The 14,383-nt window shown below is 33.3% G+C and overlaps 1 protein-coding gene across 1 annotated transcript in view; it reads right to left on the bottom strand.

Moving 5' to 3' along the window:
* Positions 1 to 14,383, bottom strand: part of DLG2 (discs large MAGUK scaffold protein 2) — a 1,973,535-nt gene that overhangs the window by 1,689,642 nt on the left and 269,510 nt on the right. Inside the window, exon 4 of the mRNA XM_057748299.1 lies at positions 4,083 to 4,225. Coding sequence (XP_057604282.1) covers positions 4,083 to 4,225 — 143 coding nt within the window. The remainder of the gene's footprint in view (positions 1 to 4,082; positions 4,226 to 14,383) is intronic.

The raw sequence follows: 14,383 nt of genomic DNA, 5'->3' as shown, positions 1-14,383 counted from the left end.
CATGCCAATTTATTCTCCACTCTAGTCTACATCATGGGGAGACTTAGCTAAGAGAATAGAAAAGGAGAAACCATAATGGGATAGGCAAGGAGTCCTATGGCCAGACTGAAGTTGGGAACCAGAGGATGCTTAAAGGGACTTCTTTCTGGTTTAACATACATTTCTTGAGCCTATTATGTGAAAAACACTCTTGTGGGTGCTAAGGAATCAGAGAAAAGAGAGATTTATGATTGTTGCCCTTACAGAACTTACATGTCTTTCCCAGCTGCTTTAAATAAACTTCAGTTTGCACAAAGGAGGGGATACAAAGTGAGAATTAAAAAACATAAAAAGCATTTGCACTACATCTTCAGAATCAACCTAGGCTAATGTTATTCTAAGCTTTTCTGGTTATGAACTTCATTTTCGCTCCATTTCTCAGTTAGTACTCTTCACTTAGACCATTTCAGCAACAACTTAACTTGGACTCACTTTCCAAACTTTGACTTTGGAAAGCCAATTCCCCCAGGACAAGATCCTCAGTTGTCCTGGCCCAAATAAGAAACAGTTTTACCCTGTGCCCACTTCTATCTTCAGTGAGATGAACCAGCCAGACCTGTCGCTTTGCCTCACATAGCCCAATAAGGAAAAGCAATCAGACTCACTTCAGAAGCATACTGATTGGAGTTAGTGTGCATTCATGTTCTTATATTTTGGGTATAACTGGCTAATACTCAAATCATCACAGACTGATGACTTCCCAAACAAGGGATTTTAAGATACATAGAATAGAGTTAAAAGAAACCCTAAAATTGCATGTGGAAAAACCCAGATTACATTAAATATATTTTGCCTATCCTCATTTTGATGTTGAAAAATAAATAAGTTAATAGCCATGTGAATTTTTTTCTCATAATTCTTCCTTATATTGCTGGCATCTGTTTATAAACCAATTAAAAGTCTTGATTTATATGTATTTAATCAAGTAATCTTTTAGATAACTGCTGAGTAAATAGCCTAAAGGGGTTTTTTAATGAGTTTTCAAGCTGATACATTTGTTGAAAGGATACTAATCATAAACCAAATATACATTACATGTGTATATCAATTCATGGAAAAACTTTATCTCTAAGAAAATCTACATACAACAAGATTGTGCAAATTGAGTCATTTGAATATACAAAAAGCCCATAAAAATAGACAACAGAGATATGCAATAGGAAAATGAGAGAAGAATATAAATAAATTCACAGAAGAGCAGATTAAAATACCCAACAAACAGATGAAACAATGCTCAAATTCACTAATAGTCTGGGAACTGAAAACTAAGTTAAAAATAAGTATCACTAAGCTTATTAAACTGGCAAAACTTAAGAAGAGCAGCAACACCTATTGCTGGGATAGATATGAGATAAAATTGCATTGACATGCAGTGTCAGAAGAAATGTGAAAGGTGAAATCAGTCCGGCAACACTTATTCAAATTAAAAATATGCATACCCTTGAGGCCAACAATACCACCCCTGAGAATCTATCCTACAGATGTAAAAAGCATCCGTAAGTTTGAATGTACATGCAATCATCAGATTGCAGCACTATTCATAGTGGCAGAAAACAGGAAACAGTAAATTCCCATTAAGAGGGGAATGATTGAATTAACCATGATACACTCACAATGAAATTATGCATCCATGAGAAGAATGACTTAAAGCTATACCAGACAACTTGAAGAAACATTCAAATAATATGAACATTTTTGAGAAACAATTACTGTGCAAAATTCTGTGTGCATATATGTGTGAATGCTCCAGTATGGAGATATATATCCATCTCCAATATACATGTATAGTTTATATATGAATATATATGAGTGAAAAAGGATTAAACACATTAAGTTGTTAAGATGTGTTACCCTGCACATGAGGAGGGTAGAGCTACTATAGCACAGGAAGGAAATGAGTAAAAGAGAAGACATGCAAAAATGAAGTTTTTTTTTTTAAAAAAAGAACTTCATTTAGAATAAGGAGCATGTATTTGATCATTTATAAAAAAAATTAGGTATATGTGTGGGACTATGCATCTAGATATTTACTAAAAATAATTTTTAGAAATTCAAAAAAGAGCAAATAAAGCAATAAGAGGCTACAAAAAATATAGGAGAATACTTTAATCCTGGAATGGGGAAGCACAAAGCAAAGAAAAAAGAATAAAAGAAAAAAAAGGTGGTAAATTTTATTACATAAAAATTTAAAATATTTTGAATGTCAGAAAGCACTATGAACAAAATTCATAGTAATCCACAAACTAGAAATATTGCAACAATTAAGACAAAGGGATGGCATATTTCATAAATAAAATGCTCTTGTAAAACCAAAAGAATTCTAGAACCACTTAGAAAAATAGACAAAGCACCTGAATAAATCACAAAAGAAATACACATAGCCAATAATCATAAGAAAATACAGCTCAGTCTCAATAATAAATAAATACTTTCAACCTAAAGCATTAAGTAACATTTTATCTATTAATTTGACAAAATATTTTAAATAATTAATGCTATTAAGGGTATAGTTAGATATGCCTTTTCAAACACTGCTGGGAGCACTTTTCTGCAAAGCACTGACAATTTGTAACAAGTGTCTTAAAAATGTCAATATCCTTGGCCTCTGGTAGTTTCATTTACAAAATCAACCCTAATCAAATAATCAAAAAAAAAAAAAAAACACAAGCGTTTATATACATGGATGTCCATTACACATTGCTCATAGCAGAAACCTGGAGATAGCCTTAATTTTGAGCGGAGAACTGCTTAAGTAAGTTCCAAATGGTGGAATATTATAAAGTCATTAAAATGTTTTCAGAAAGTATTTAATGACATGATATGGGTGAATACTATTAGTACAGCATTCAACATAGAAGTCATAAAAATACCCTACATGCTGTTGTCCCAATTTCATGTACATATATTTGTACAGAAAAGACTGAAGAAGTCAAATTAATTACTTATAGGTATTGAAATTAAGATGTTGTAATGCTTTTAAGTATTTTATAAACTTCACATAGTTGGTATCTATGAATTAACATATTACTGTCATTGATAATTCTTTCTTCAAGGAACCAAGGTGATCATTAGACCAGTCTTACCCAGTTTCCAAATCAATTCTGAGCAGGATGGAAAGTATATCACAGGCCTCAGTCTCAACAATTCAAAGATTCAGAAAACTGCCACTGATTAGCACTAAGATTCCATGTAGCTTCCAAATCAGCCACACAATCCCAAATTTGACAGACTGTGTTTGCTTGTGTGTGTGTGTGTTGCATGCACACACACTACTACCTGCCTTCAAAGTACTGACTGCCACTTAAAAACATCACTGATCAGCCTCTACCTCCATATTAAACCTTAGCTATGAAAATGAAACATACCTCAATTTGCCTTACTCTTTGGTAACTGTTAAGCCCAAAAGTAGTCTCCAAACTTTTGATTCCATATTCCCAGCTGTAAAAAACCATTTGAGCATACAATTCTAATAGCTTTACATTTATTTTTAAATGTATATGTATTACTGTTAATATATGTTATAAATTACCTAAATGGAAAAGATTGTAAAGAATGTGATAAAAAGCAATATAAATGGGAGTTCTATTATTTTGTTCCTATACCCCAATGAATCATTTTATCTGCCCCAGGATACATGGCTTCAGAGAGCACAGCCTTAGAGCACACTCTCCAACCCCACTATCCATCTCCTTCCCCCACTGCATCAGAAGCACGTTCTGAAATTCCAGAACTCCTTATACTTGAGTCAGCTCAAGCTATGACAATATTCATAACAGAATTCATTTATATCAATATAATATAAAGAACAATGTCCTGCCTATGCTCTATTTTATCTTTTGCTGAAACCTGGATTTTCATATATAAATATTACTTACAGTATGCTATAACTACATTTCTGTTCTTATCGTTAACATTTGTTGATAATGATTACTACTACTATAACTACCACTATTAACAACTACTACTTCTTTACTGGTATAAGTAATTTTGGTATTTACTGGTATAAATAAATATTTAGTACTTTCAAAATTTCAATAATATACCTCTGCAGACTTTTGAAGGTTATGGCATGGAGCAAGAAGGGATGTCTTCTCCCATTTCTGTGCAATTTGGTTGGCTTCTTCTATCTTCTGCTCACAACTTTTTTGAGAATTTAGCAATGTCACCTCATAAAATTCTTGAATATCTGTAAAGAAAACACAAGGGAAAATTCTAAATGTCATGTACCATCTCACAAATAGCTTCTCCATGTATGTGTATATGGAATTTTGTTGATTAAAAGAACTACATAAATATGAATTCAAATAAAAATAACAAAAATAGGGGAAATCCTGAAAATTACATTTTTACCTGCATGAGAATTCTTATAGCAACTTTATTCAGAATTGCAAAAACTGGAAACACTCAAAATGTCCTTCGATTAGTGAATGGATAAACTGTGGTAATTCAAATAATGGAATATTATTTAGCAATAAGAAGGAATGAGTTATCAATCCATGCAAAAAACATGGATGAATCTTAAATGTATATTTCTAAGTTTAAAAAAGCCAGACATGTAACTAGGCTCATATTATATGATTCCATTTATATAATTTTTGGAAAAAGCAAAACCAAAGAAACAATACAATGACCAGTGGTTTCTAGAGGTTCTGGGAGAGGGGAGGAGAGTTGAATAGGTAAAGCACAGGGTGATGAAAATATTCTGTAATGATACTGTAATGGTGGACACCTAACAAGAAGCATTTGTCAAAACCCACAGATTTTTACAGTGCAAAGAGTAAACCATAATGTACACAAATTTAAAAAATCATTTAGGAGGTCAAGAAATCCCAATATGAAAAGCAGACTGTGACAAAAGAATCTAACTATATTACAAATGAATGAAACAACCTCACTGAAGGCAGTAGGAGAAAAAGGTGATGACCTGAAAATGAGTAGAGGCTGTAAAACCAAAGACAAAGAAACTATACAAAAGCATCCTAATCTAAACTCTAGTTGGTAAATTTGTTTCTCAGGGAGTACAAGTCAACAATTTTGAAGCCACTGTACATATATAACTAGAATTGAACAATTAAGTAAATGGATGATAGATGGTGGAAGCCAGGTTTCTCACTGTTGGAATAGGAAGTTACAAACAAGAAGGTGGGTGGGGTGTTGTACTAGAATGAGTCATATGATTTTGGATTAGATTTGAAGGCATCATTACAAACTCCTGTTTAGCTTCACAGAGATACGAATGGATACATATAGAAATACTTACAAATATGCTTATACACAGGTTAGTATAAACATGTATGTTTCCTCACTCTGTCTGCTGAAAGGGCCTACAAGTAATGACTTTGGCCTCTATATAACATTCTCCACCAAATGGTAGAGGGGAATGAATAAGTACAGCTGGTATTAGGTTAGAACTGGCGTTATCTACATGAATTCAACAGTTTTGGAAGGAATGAAGGAAGGGAGGGAGGGAGGGTGGGAAGGAAAAAGATATAGAAATAGAAACAAATATGTATGTTTCCTAGCTCTGTCATATTTTTCTAGATTGAAGGACCTAGCAGTAAGGACACTCCAACAGCAATGAGCACATACAGGGCCCAGATCTTGGTTTCAGTAAAAGGAACCAGAGCTTTGGGGAGAAATGATTAATCCTAGTACTGGGGCAGGAAATATAACAAGATGAGCCTGGAGCATCTTAGAGTACCAATAAGTAAGAATATGCTCCCCAACCCAGATTTTGCTACAATGGGGGCATGTCAAAACAATACAAAAGTTTACATGAAAGAGTAGCCAAAGATGGCCAAAGTTGGAGCAATCTGAGTAAATATGTATGTAACATAAGGTTGGATTATACCCAAAGTACAAAATAAATATCCAAGAATCTATATTGGTATGAATGAATGAAAATGTGTCATTATTAAAAACAAAACAAAGCAAAACCTCAGTGGATGGGTTAAACAGCAGACTAGAAAAGTAGAACTGGAAAGTATACCCAAAGAAATTACCCAGAATGCAACACAAGAGAAAATATAATAGAATGGAAAATATGAAAGCAATATTAGGATATACAGAGGATGGATAAGAAAATCCATTATTTTTCTAATAGATGTCTTCAGGGAAAAATATAATAAATAACAAATGATATTTAAAGGGATATGGATATAAAATTTTTGGAATTTATGAAAATATGAATTCTCAGGTCCTGAAAATAACCATTTATAAAAAAGAGAATAAATCAAATCTATGCCTAGAACTAGACATAGCATAATAATCAGAATACCAAAGACAAAGCAAAGATTTTAAAAGCAGTCACAGAGAAAACATTAGTCAGACTTCTCAGTAGCAATAATGGAAGGTGGATGACAGAAGAAATTCAAAATCTTGAGAGAAAATTAACTATTACCATAGAATTGCGTTCCTTTGAAAATCATATACCATACTTTTTTTAAGTTTGCATCTAGAATATATAAAGGACTCTAAAAACACAAAGAAGCCAATAGAAAAATGGGCAAAAGATTTGACCAGGCACTTCACCAAAGAAAATAATAGGTGGCAGATAAGTACATGAAAAGATATTCAACATCATTAATAATTAGGGAAAGGAAAATTTTAAACCACAATGAGATACTACTACATATTTATTAGAATGGCTAAAATTTTAAAAACTGATCATCCCAAGCACTGACAGTGATCTGAGAGAACTAGAACTTTCTATCACTGATGGTGAGAATGGAAAATGGTACAATCACTTTGAAAAACAGTTTGGCAGTTTCTTAAAAAGTTACACATACAGCGACTATATACTCCAGCCATCACTGTTCTACAAACTTATCTAAGAAAAAGGAAATATATGTCCATATAGATAGTCAAATTTGAAAACAATCCAAATGTCCACCAATAGATGAATGAATAAACAAATTGTGGTATACGCATACAATGGAATACTGCTCATCAATTAAAAAAAAGAAAGAAAACTATTGCTACACACAACATGGATGAATCTCAACATAATATGTGAAGTAAAAGAAGTCAGACAAAAATCAGTGCATCTTTTATAATAGCAGTTATATAAAATTCTAGAAATGTAAACTAATCTATATTAACAGAAAACAATTCAATAGTTGCCTGGGAATGGGGGTATGAGGGTTGGCAGGAAAGGATGAGTGGGGGAAATTATAAAGGGACAAGAGGAAACTTTAAGGAGTAATGGAAACACTCACTATCTTGATTGTGTCTCATTGGTATTTTGATAGTTTAACTGGTGTATACTTATGTCAAAACATATTAAATCATGTACTTCCCATATGTGCAGTTTATTATGTATCAATTACATATCAATAAAGAAAGTGATAAAGACAAGATGCAAATTGAGAGAAGATATTTTCAAAACATAGAGGCAAAGGAACAGTATCCAGATACGCAAAGGCTAACAAACCAAAAAGGAAAAGACACACAAACCTAAAGAAAAAATGGATAAGAAGTATAAACAGGGCATTTCACAGTAAACATAAATCACTGATAAGCCTAAGAAGGGAAAAGATTCTCAGCCTCATTAGTGATGATAAATACAAACTAAGATCATAACCAAATACCATCTATACCAATAACATTGACTAAAATATTACTGTAGCTTAGTATATTCTGAAGTCAGGGAGCCTGATTCCCCCAGCTCTATTCTACTTTCTTAAGATTGTTTTGGCTGTTCAGGGTTTTTTGTGTTTCCATACAAATTTTAAAATTACTTGTTCAAGTTTCTGTGAAAAATGTCACTGGTATTTTGATAGGGATTGCACTGAACTGTACATTGCCTTGGGTAGCATGGTCATGTTAACAATATTAATTCTTCCAATAAAGAACACAGTATATCTTTCCGTCTGCTTGTATCCTCTTCAATTTCTATCAACAGTGTCTTATAGTTTTCCAAGCCTTTTACCTCCTTAAGTAAGTTTATTTCTAGGTATTTCACTCACAGATATAGAGAACAAACTAGTAGTTAGCAGTAAGGAAAGGGAAGAAGGGAGGGGAAATATACGCTTAGGGCATTAAGAGGTACAAACCACTATGTATAAAGAAAGCTACAAGGATACATTGTACAACACTTGGAATATCACTAATATTTGATAAAACTATAAATTGAGTATAACCTTAAAAATTGTGAATCACTACTTTGTACACATGTAACATAATGTTGTACGTTGACTATACTTCAAAAAAAAAAGAAAAAAAAAACAATATATGGATCAGTGGTAACATTTATTCCTGATGAGTCTGAATTGCCACGATCACTTTAGAAAACAATCTTGGATTTTTTTTTAAAACTGAACATTTGTTTCTCTTATAATCCAGCATTTCTACTAATCAGTATATATCCTAGATAAACTCTTACACATATGCACCAGGAAACAAACCAAAATGTTCATTGTAACACAGATTATAGAAGAAAAAATTAGAAACAATCCAATATCTATCAAAAGGAAAATGGATAAAATGTGGTATGTTCTCAAAATGGAATTTATCTAGCAGTAAAGATGAATGAACTATAGTATCCTGAGATAATATGAACAAATCTTCAAAACATAATGATGATTGAAAAAAGCAAGTCTCAATATAAAAATATTTTTGTAAAGTTCAAAAACATGCAAAAGTAATCTATGCATTTTCAGGCATTCATACGAATATATGTGAAAAAAATTAGACCAAAGTAAAGAAGTACATGAAAAGTTGTAATTACCACAGTGCAAGGGATGGGCAAGAAAATGGAATAAAGGACAAACACATAGGTAGATGTTAATTAATGGTAACAGTATAGTTCCAAATTCGGGGGGTGATTTCAGAAATGTTTATTTTATTATCATGCTATATATATTATATATCAATTACATATATTCTTTTACATGTTTTAAATACTACATTTTAAATTTTTTTCCTCAGATCTTTATTGGAGTACAATTGTTTTACAATGTTGTGCAGTTTCCGCTGCACAACCCAGTGAATCAGCTGTATTTACACATATATCTCCATATCCCCTCCCTTTTGAGCCTCCCTCTCCACCTCTCTATCCCATCCCTCTAGATCATCACCAAGTATTTTTTTAAACAATGAAGAAAATTTTGAGTGTTTCATAAATATTAAGATTTACTTTAAAAAGTTACCAATCCTCAAATTTCAGGCACAACTACAACTTTATTCTGCCACTATAAAAGAGACTGTGAAGTCATGTATGGAAAATGTGTAAGAGCAGAAGGCAAAAGTCATACAGATATAAATTCATACAAACCCTTTCCATATTTTTGAACATTGTAAGGGTTAGTAGGGTATTAATTGAGCTGATAAAAGTTAGAGGAATAGGAATTTTTAAAAAGTAAAATCAAAAAAATAAGATATGTTTATATCATCTGGTCTCAAGTATTAATTAAAAAGAAAAAATTTCTATAAAGATTTCTGCAGCTACATTTTCTCTAAAGAATAATGACTTGTAATGAGCAAAACAATTTTTCAGATAGTCAAATTTCAAGATTCTTTTTCTTTGTATCAATTTTAAGGATGTCAACACTGTTTCATAAGCAGCATTTGCAAGTTGCCAAGTTTTGAAACATTAGGTGTATAAATTATCCAGAAATAGAAGGACGTTATCATATGAGCATTAAGGATTCACACCAACAAGCTATACTTTGAAACATAATGCAAAGCAGTAACTTGATCACATTTAGGAAAATCCCACAGACAGTATTTTAAAACTAAATTTGAAAATCTTAATTAACTTATTACCCCACACCTGATGAAGTGTTCAGTCTATTTCACTCCTTTGTCTGTTTATACTCCCTGCTTAAGCACCTGATAGAGAGGAAGAAAGTAGCCTTAGTCAAGCCAAGATTACTTAAATTTGAAGATAATTCTGCAACCAAGGTCAAATTTTACTTCTGGTTAGTCAGTAATATTTTTAATGCCGGACATATAATAATTTGTCATTTTCCAGGCATCTCTTTTTGGCACCCTCTTGTATCCCCCCATCACAACCACCACCACCACTTCCTGTTCATTCCCACTGCCAGAGTTCAGGCCCTCACCATCTCTTGCTCACACTCTTCCCTAGGCCAGATGCCCTTTCCCACACATAGAAATCCTACCTCTCCTTCAATGCCCAGTCCCAGTACTCTGCCTTTATAAAAAGGATATTGGAAGTCAGAGGTTTAAATATGAAGTGCCACCGGAATAGAAACATTTCTTACTAAAACTGAGTTCAATTGAGTAAGACGTGAGAGTAAGAACACCCAAGCAGCAACCACTATAAGGAAAAATGTTTGTGTTGGGTGTTGTGAGGGGTAGGGGGAGGTGGTCAATACTGCTTCTTTCTTCCCATTCCCAAAAAGTATTGCTCAGACCTATTTAATAGTTCTTTCTCATTCTACCTTATATAAGAAGTACTTGTTCACCCCCATCCTCAATTCAACACTTCAATGCAATAAGCAATTTTTAAGTGTCAGGCAAGGCCCTTAGGAATGAAGATCATGGCAGAGCCAGCCATGTATTCTCTACCATCTAGCATCATTCTTTACACTAAGTAATCACACAACGAATACTTATTAATTTTAGCTTATTTGCATTCCCTCTCTATTTAAAGCTTAAAGAGAAGAAATATCATTGAATAAAGTCAAATCTTTTCACACGGAGGACCACAGAACACCTGCACATTACTTGGATTATCTTTCTATGTGACTTGACTACTTGATTTGATCACACGTGCTAGCACTTTTCATTTTGCACAGCCCTCCCTCAAATGAAAAAGTTTTGCCATCTCTAAGGATACATTCTAAATAAATTCCTCAAATTCTTGAAGGCATACCCATATTGACCTCACAATTATGTTTTAAATAGTCTATAAATTATTGTCAAATTTACAGATGAGTGCTTCTCCAACTCTAACATACACATGTATCTCAATCACCTGGAGATTTTGTTAAAACGCAAATTATGACTAAAGTGAGCAATGGAACTTGGATCTCTGTTTCTAACAAGCTCCCAGGTGATGCCAATGGCAACACTGGACCTAAGAAATAGCATCTCTGTGATTAGAATCCAAGGCCTCATACTCTCATTTCAAACATCCCTTACTGAGTTATTATAATCCTCTTCTTCTTCAGTGTGAGGGGTTGGGGGAAATTCCAGTAAGAGAAGCAAACTGGCAAGAGAACAACTCTGCCTGTTTATTGAAAAATAATAATAGTAACTATTTAGTGAATGTTATTGACTAAATTGATTTAGATTCAATTATCTAGAAACTCAACTAAAAGGAACTATATTTCAGTACTCTGCCTTTAGGATACATTAAAACAGAAAAAAAAAAAAAAACTTCTAGGTGATATATGAGACAGTCCCTGTTCAGTCCAATCTCTCTCTTTTGTTTTAACCTACATTCCGTAAACATGAGATCTGGCACAGCTGGGTCTTCAGTTGTCAAACAGCACGATCAAGGGAATTCATAGTAAGTAGGACTGTCTTTTTAAGTATACCCTTAAAAACTCATATTCTCAAAATTTTTCACCTTTTCCAAGCATAGACAATCCAATATGACATACTTATTTCAGTGATGGTGCTCTTTCTTCAAAAAATACTTAGAGATCCTCTTTGAGATATGCCTTCCAGCATTTGAGGAACTTATTTTTAATATCCTAAGAAGTGGTGAATCTTGTTTTGTTTGAGGGAATTTTCTTTTATGCCAAAATTCACTGGACAAATTATGAATATGGTGAGTGATGGAGAAATCGATTTCCTTTTACACAATTTGAATTAAATTAAGAAAATATGAGTTAAATTACAAGTTTTTTTTTCCTTGTATGACTCACAAATTGCTCTGCAATTATCTACTTAACCACAGTAAAACAAAAAAGTAACCAGGAAAAAAAAAAGTAACCAGAATGCAGGATGTTTAATATATTTATATATTTCCCTATCTATTAGCTCAAAGGCTGGAATAAAAGTGACTGGGGAAAGGCTCTTTTTTGCTTCCTCCCATCCCAGCTGTCATGTTACTAGACATAGTATTCATAGGAACAATTACAGCCACCTTTCTGGCCTGCCAACCAGAAACCTCTTTGGAGCTTGTTATTGTTGGTTCATTTGTTTTTTTGTGATTTGCATATATGGCTATATCTCACCAAAGAATTCACTGAAATCAGCAGAGAATTCTCACGATGCAGTTTCAGTAAAGAGATGGTAATCTTCATAAAATGTACCTTCTTTTAAAACATATGTCTTATGCTTCTTCTGGCATCCCCTTTTCTCTGTAGGATTTCCCATACCACACAGTATGGGATTATGAATTCAGCTGAATAGTGTAACAGAGTTGATCTTGCTATATTTAAAGATGTTACAAAGTGCAATCTTTGTGTTCCATTAGCCTTTCCTGAACATTTGGTTCTATTTGGGAAGTCAGATAAATTCTCATATCCAATTTCCTTATGCTACATCCAGATACCATCCTTCTGCAAAGTAAAAACTTATCATTGCCTTGCTCCATTTGAGCCCAAGACTACTAGACACTGAAGCATAGTAACAGAATTTCTAATAAAGGCTTTATCAGTAGAGTAAGTGTACTACCTTAGGCTGGCAGCCAGTCAAGATTCTTTAAAGATATTACCTGGGACTAGAAGAATAAATATAAATTTGAGGAGTGGGCTAAAGTTGTGGATGAAAAGTAAAAGGAATGGATGAAAAGAAAATATAAGTCAAATTTTATAGCCAAGTAAAGAGAGTGAAAGGTACAAATCAAATACCAAGTTAGGGGACAAAGGACCCCAAACTATAGCAGAGATGAGTGTGAAACCCAGATTCCAAGGACATGATCAAACCCAATATTTACTGAAGAAGCAAGACCAGAGAATCAAGAAATGCTTACACACAAAAGATTCAAGCAAATTTCCATAGTATTCTGATATGACTGGGCTTCTTCTATGCCTGGACAAAGCACAGAAGGAAGGAAGGAAGGAGGGTAATGGAGGGAGAATGGAAAAGAGAGAGGAAGAAAAAAAGGGATGAGGGAGGGAATCCTGGTTTCAAATACCTTCTTCTAATAAAAGTAACCAGGGTTTTTTAGATAAAGACTCATTCTACGGCTAGAGCAGGGAAACTATAAGATGAACCTGGGACCTTCTGTTGCACCAAAAAGTAAGAAAGTACTGAAAAAATCATTGGAACATATCAAAAAGGCATGAAAACCATCATGAAGGGACTCCTACTAACCAAATCTTAAACATTTGAGCATTAAATTTATAATAGTAATAGATTATAACTTATTGAATAAAATAAGAATCTATGAGTTCATCCTGACATAAAAATAAATTAGTGATTAAATGGAGGAGAAGGGAAAGCTCTTCCTTATAGGAGAATTCCTGTTAATAAATATAGAAGAAATGATGGAATTAGAAAATCATCAATGGATGGTGCAATGAGTGGGTAAAAATTTGGCAAGGAACATAATGTTACATAGTGTCAAAGTATCTCCCCACAAACTAGAACAAACTGGCACAGGAGCCTCCAGTTATCAACCACCAAGATGGATATAGCATCATTTCTGTGTTACTCCTCCCCCAAAATGCATAAACTGAATCTAATCATTAGGAAACATCAGATGAAAGCAAACTGTAGGAGAGTCTACAAAATACCTGACCTGGAATCTTTAAAAATATCCAGGTCAAGAAACTGCAGATTAAAGGGGACTAAAGAGGCATGACGATTAAATGTAATGTGTGATCCTGGATAGATCCTAAACTGAGGAGACATAGCTATAAAAGACATTTTGGTGACCCCTGCTGAAATTGAATATGGACTGTGCATTAGATAACAGTATTGCATCAATGTTAAATTTCCTGATTTTGATAACTGCACAACTTATGTAAAAAAAAATTATTGTTTTTAGGAAATAGACATTGAATTATTTAGTGATAAAGGGGCCTAGTGTCCCTATAATACTCTCAAATGGCTCACTAATAATAGGCATATATATATGTATATGTATGTATGTATGTAAGAATGTATATAAATATAGAGAGAAAGACACACATATATAGAAAGAATGATAACTAGGGCAAAATGTAAACAGCTGGTGAATCTGGGTAAAGTAAATATACAGGAGCTCCCTGTGGTACTCTTGCAACTTTTCCATAGTTTTGACCCTATTTCAAAATATAACGTTTTAAAAAATGGGAAGGTAACTAGAAGATATTAAGGATAATTATGGCATTGAGAAATATCCAGGAACATTTTAAGAAATATCTAGAGAAAAAGACTCCAAGAGGAACAAAGTATAAAGTGAAGAACGTGATGGGAGAGGTAGATCAGTAGCACAAAA

The sequence above is a fragment of the Hippopotamus amphibius genome, chromosome 9, assembly GCF_030028045.1.
Source record: "Hippopotamus amphibius kiboko isolate mHipAmp2 chromosome 9, mHipAmp2.hap2, whole genome shotgun sequence".
Taxonomy (NCBI): Eukaryota; Metazoa; Chordata; class Mammalia; order Artiodactyla; family Hippopotamidae; genus Hippopotamus; species Hippopotamus amphibius.
This window is presented reverse-complemented; position numbering and strand designations above follow the sequence as displayed.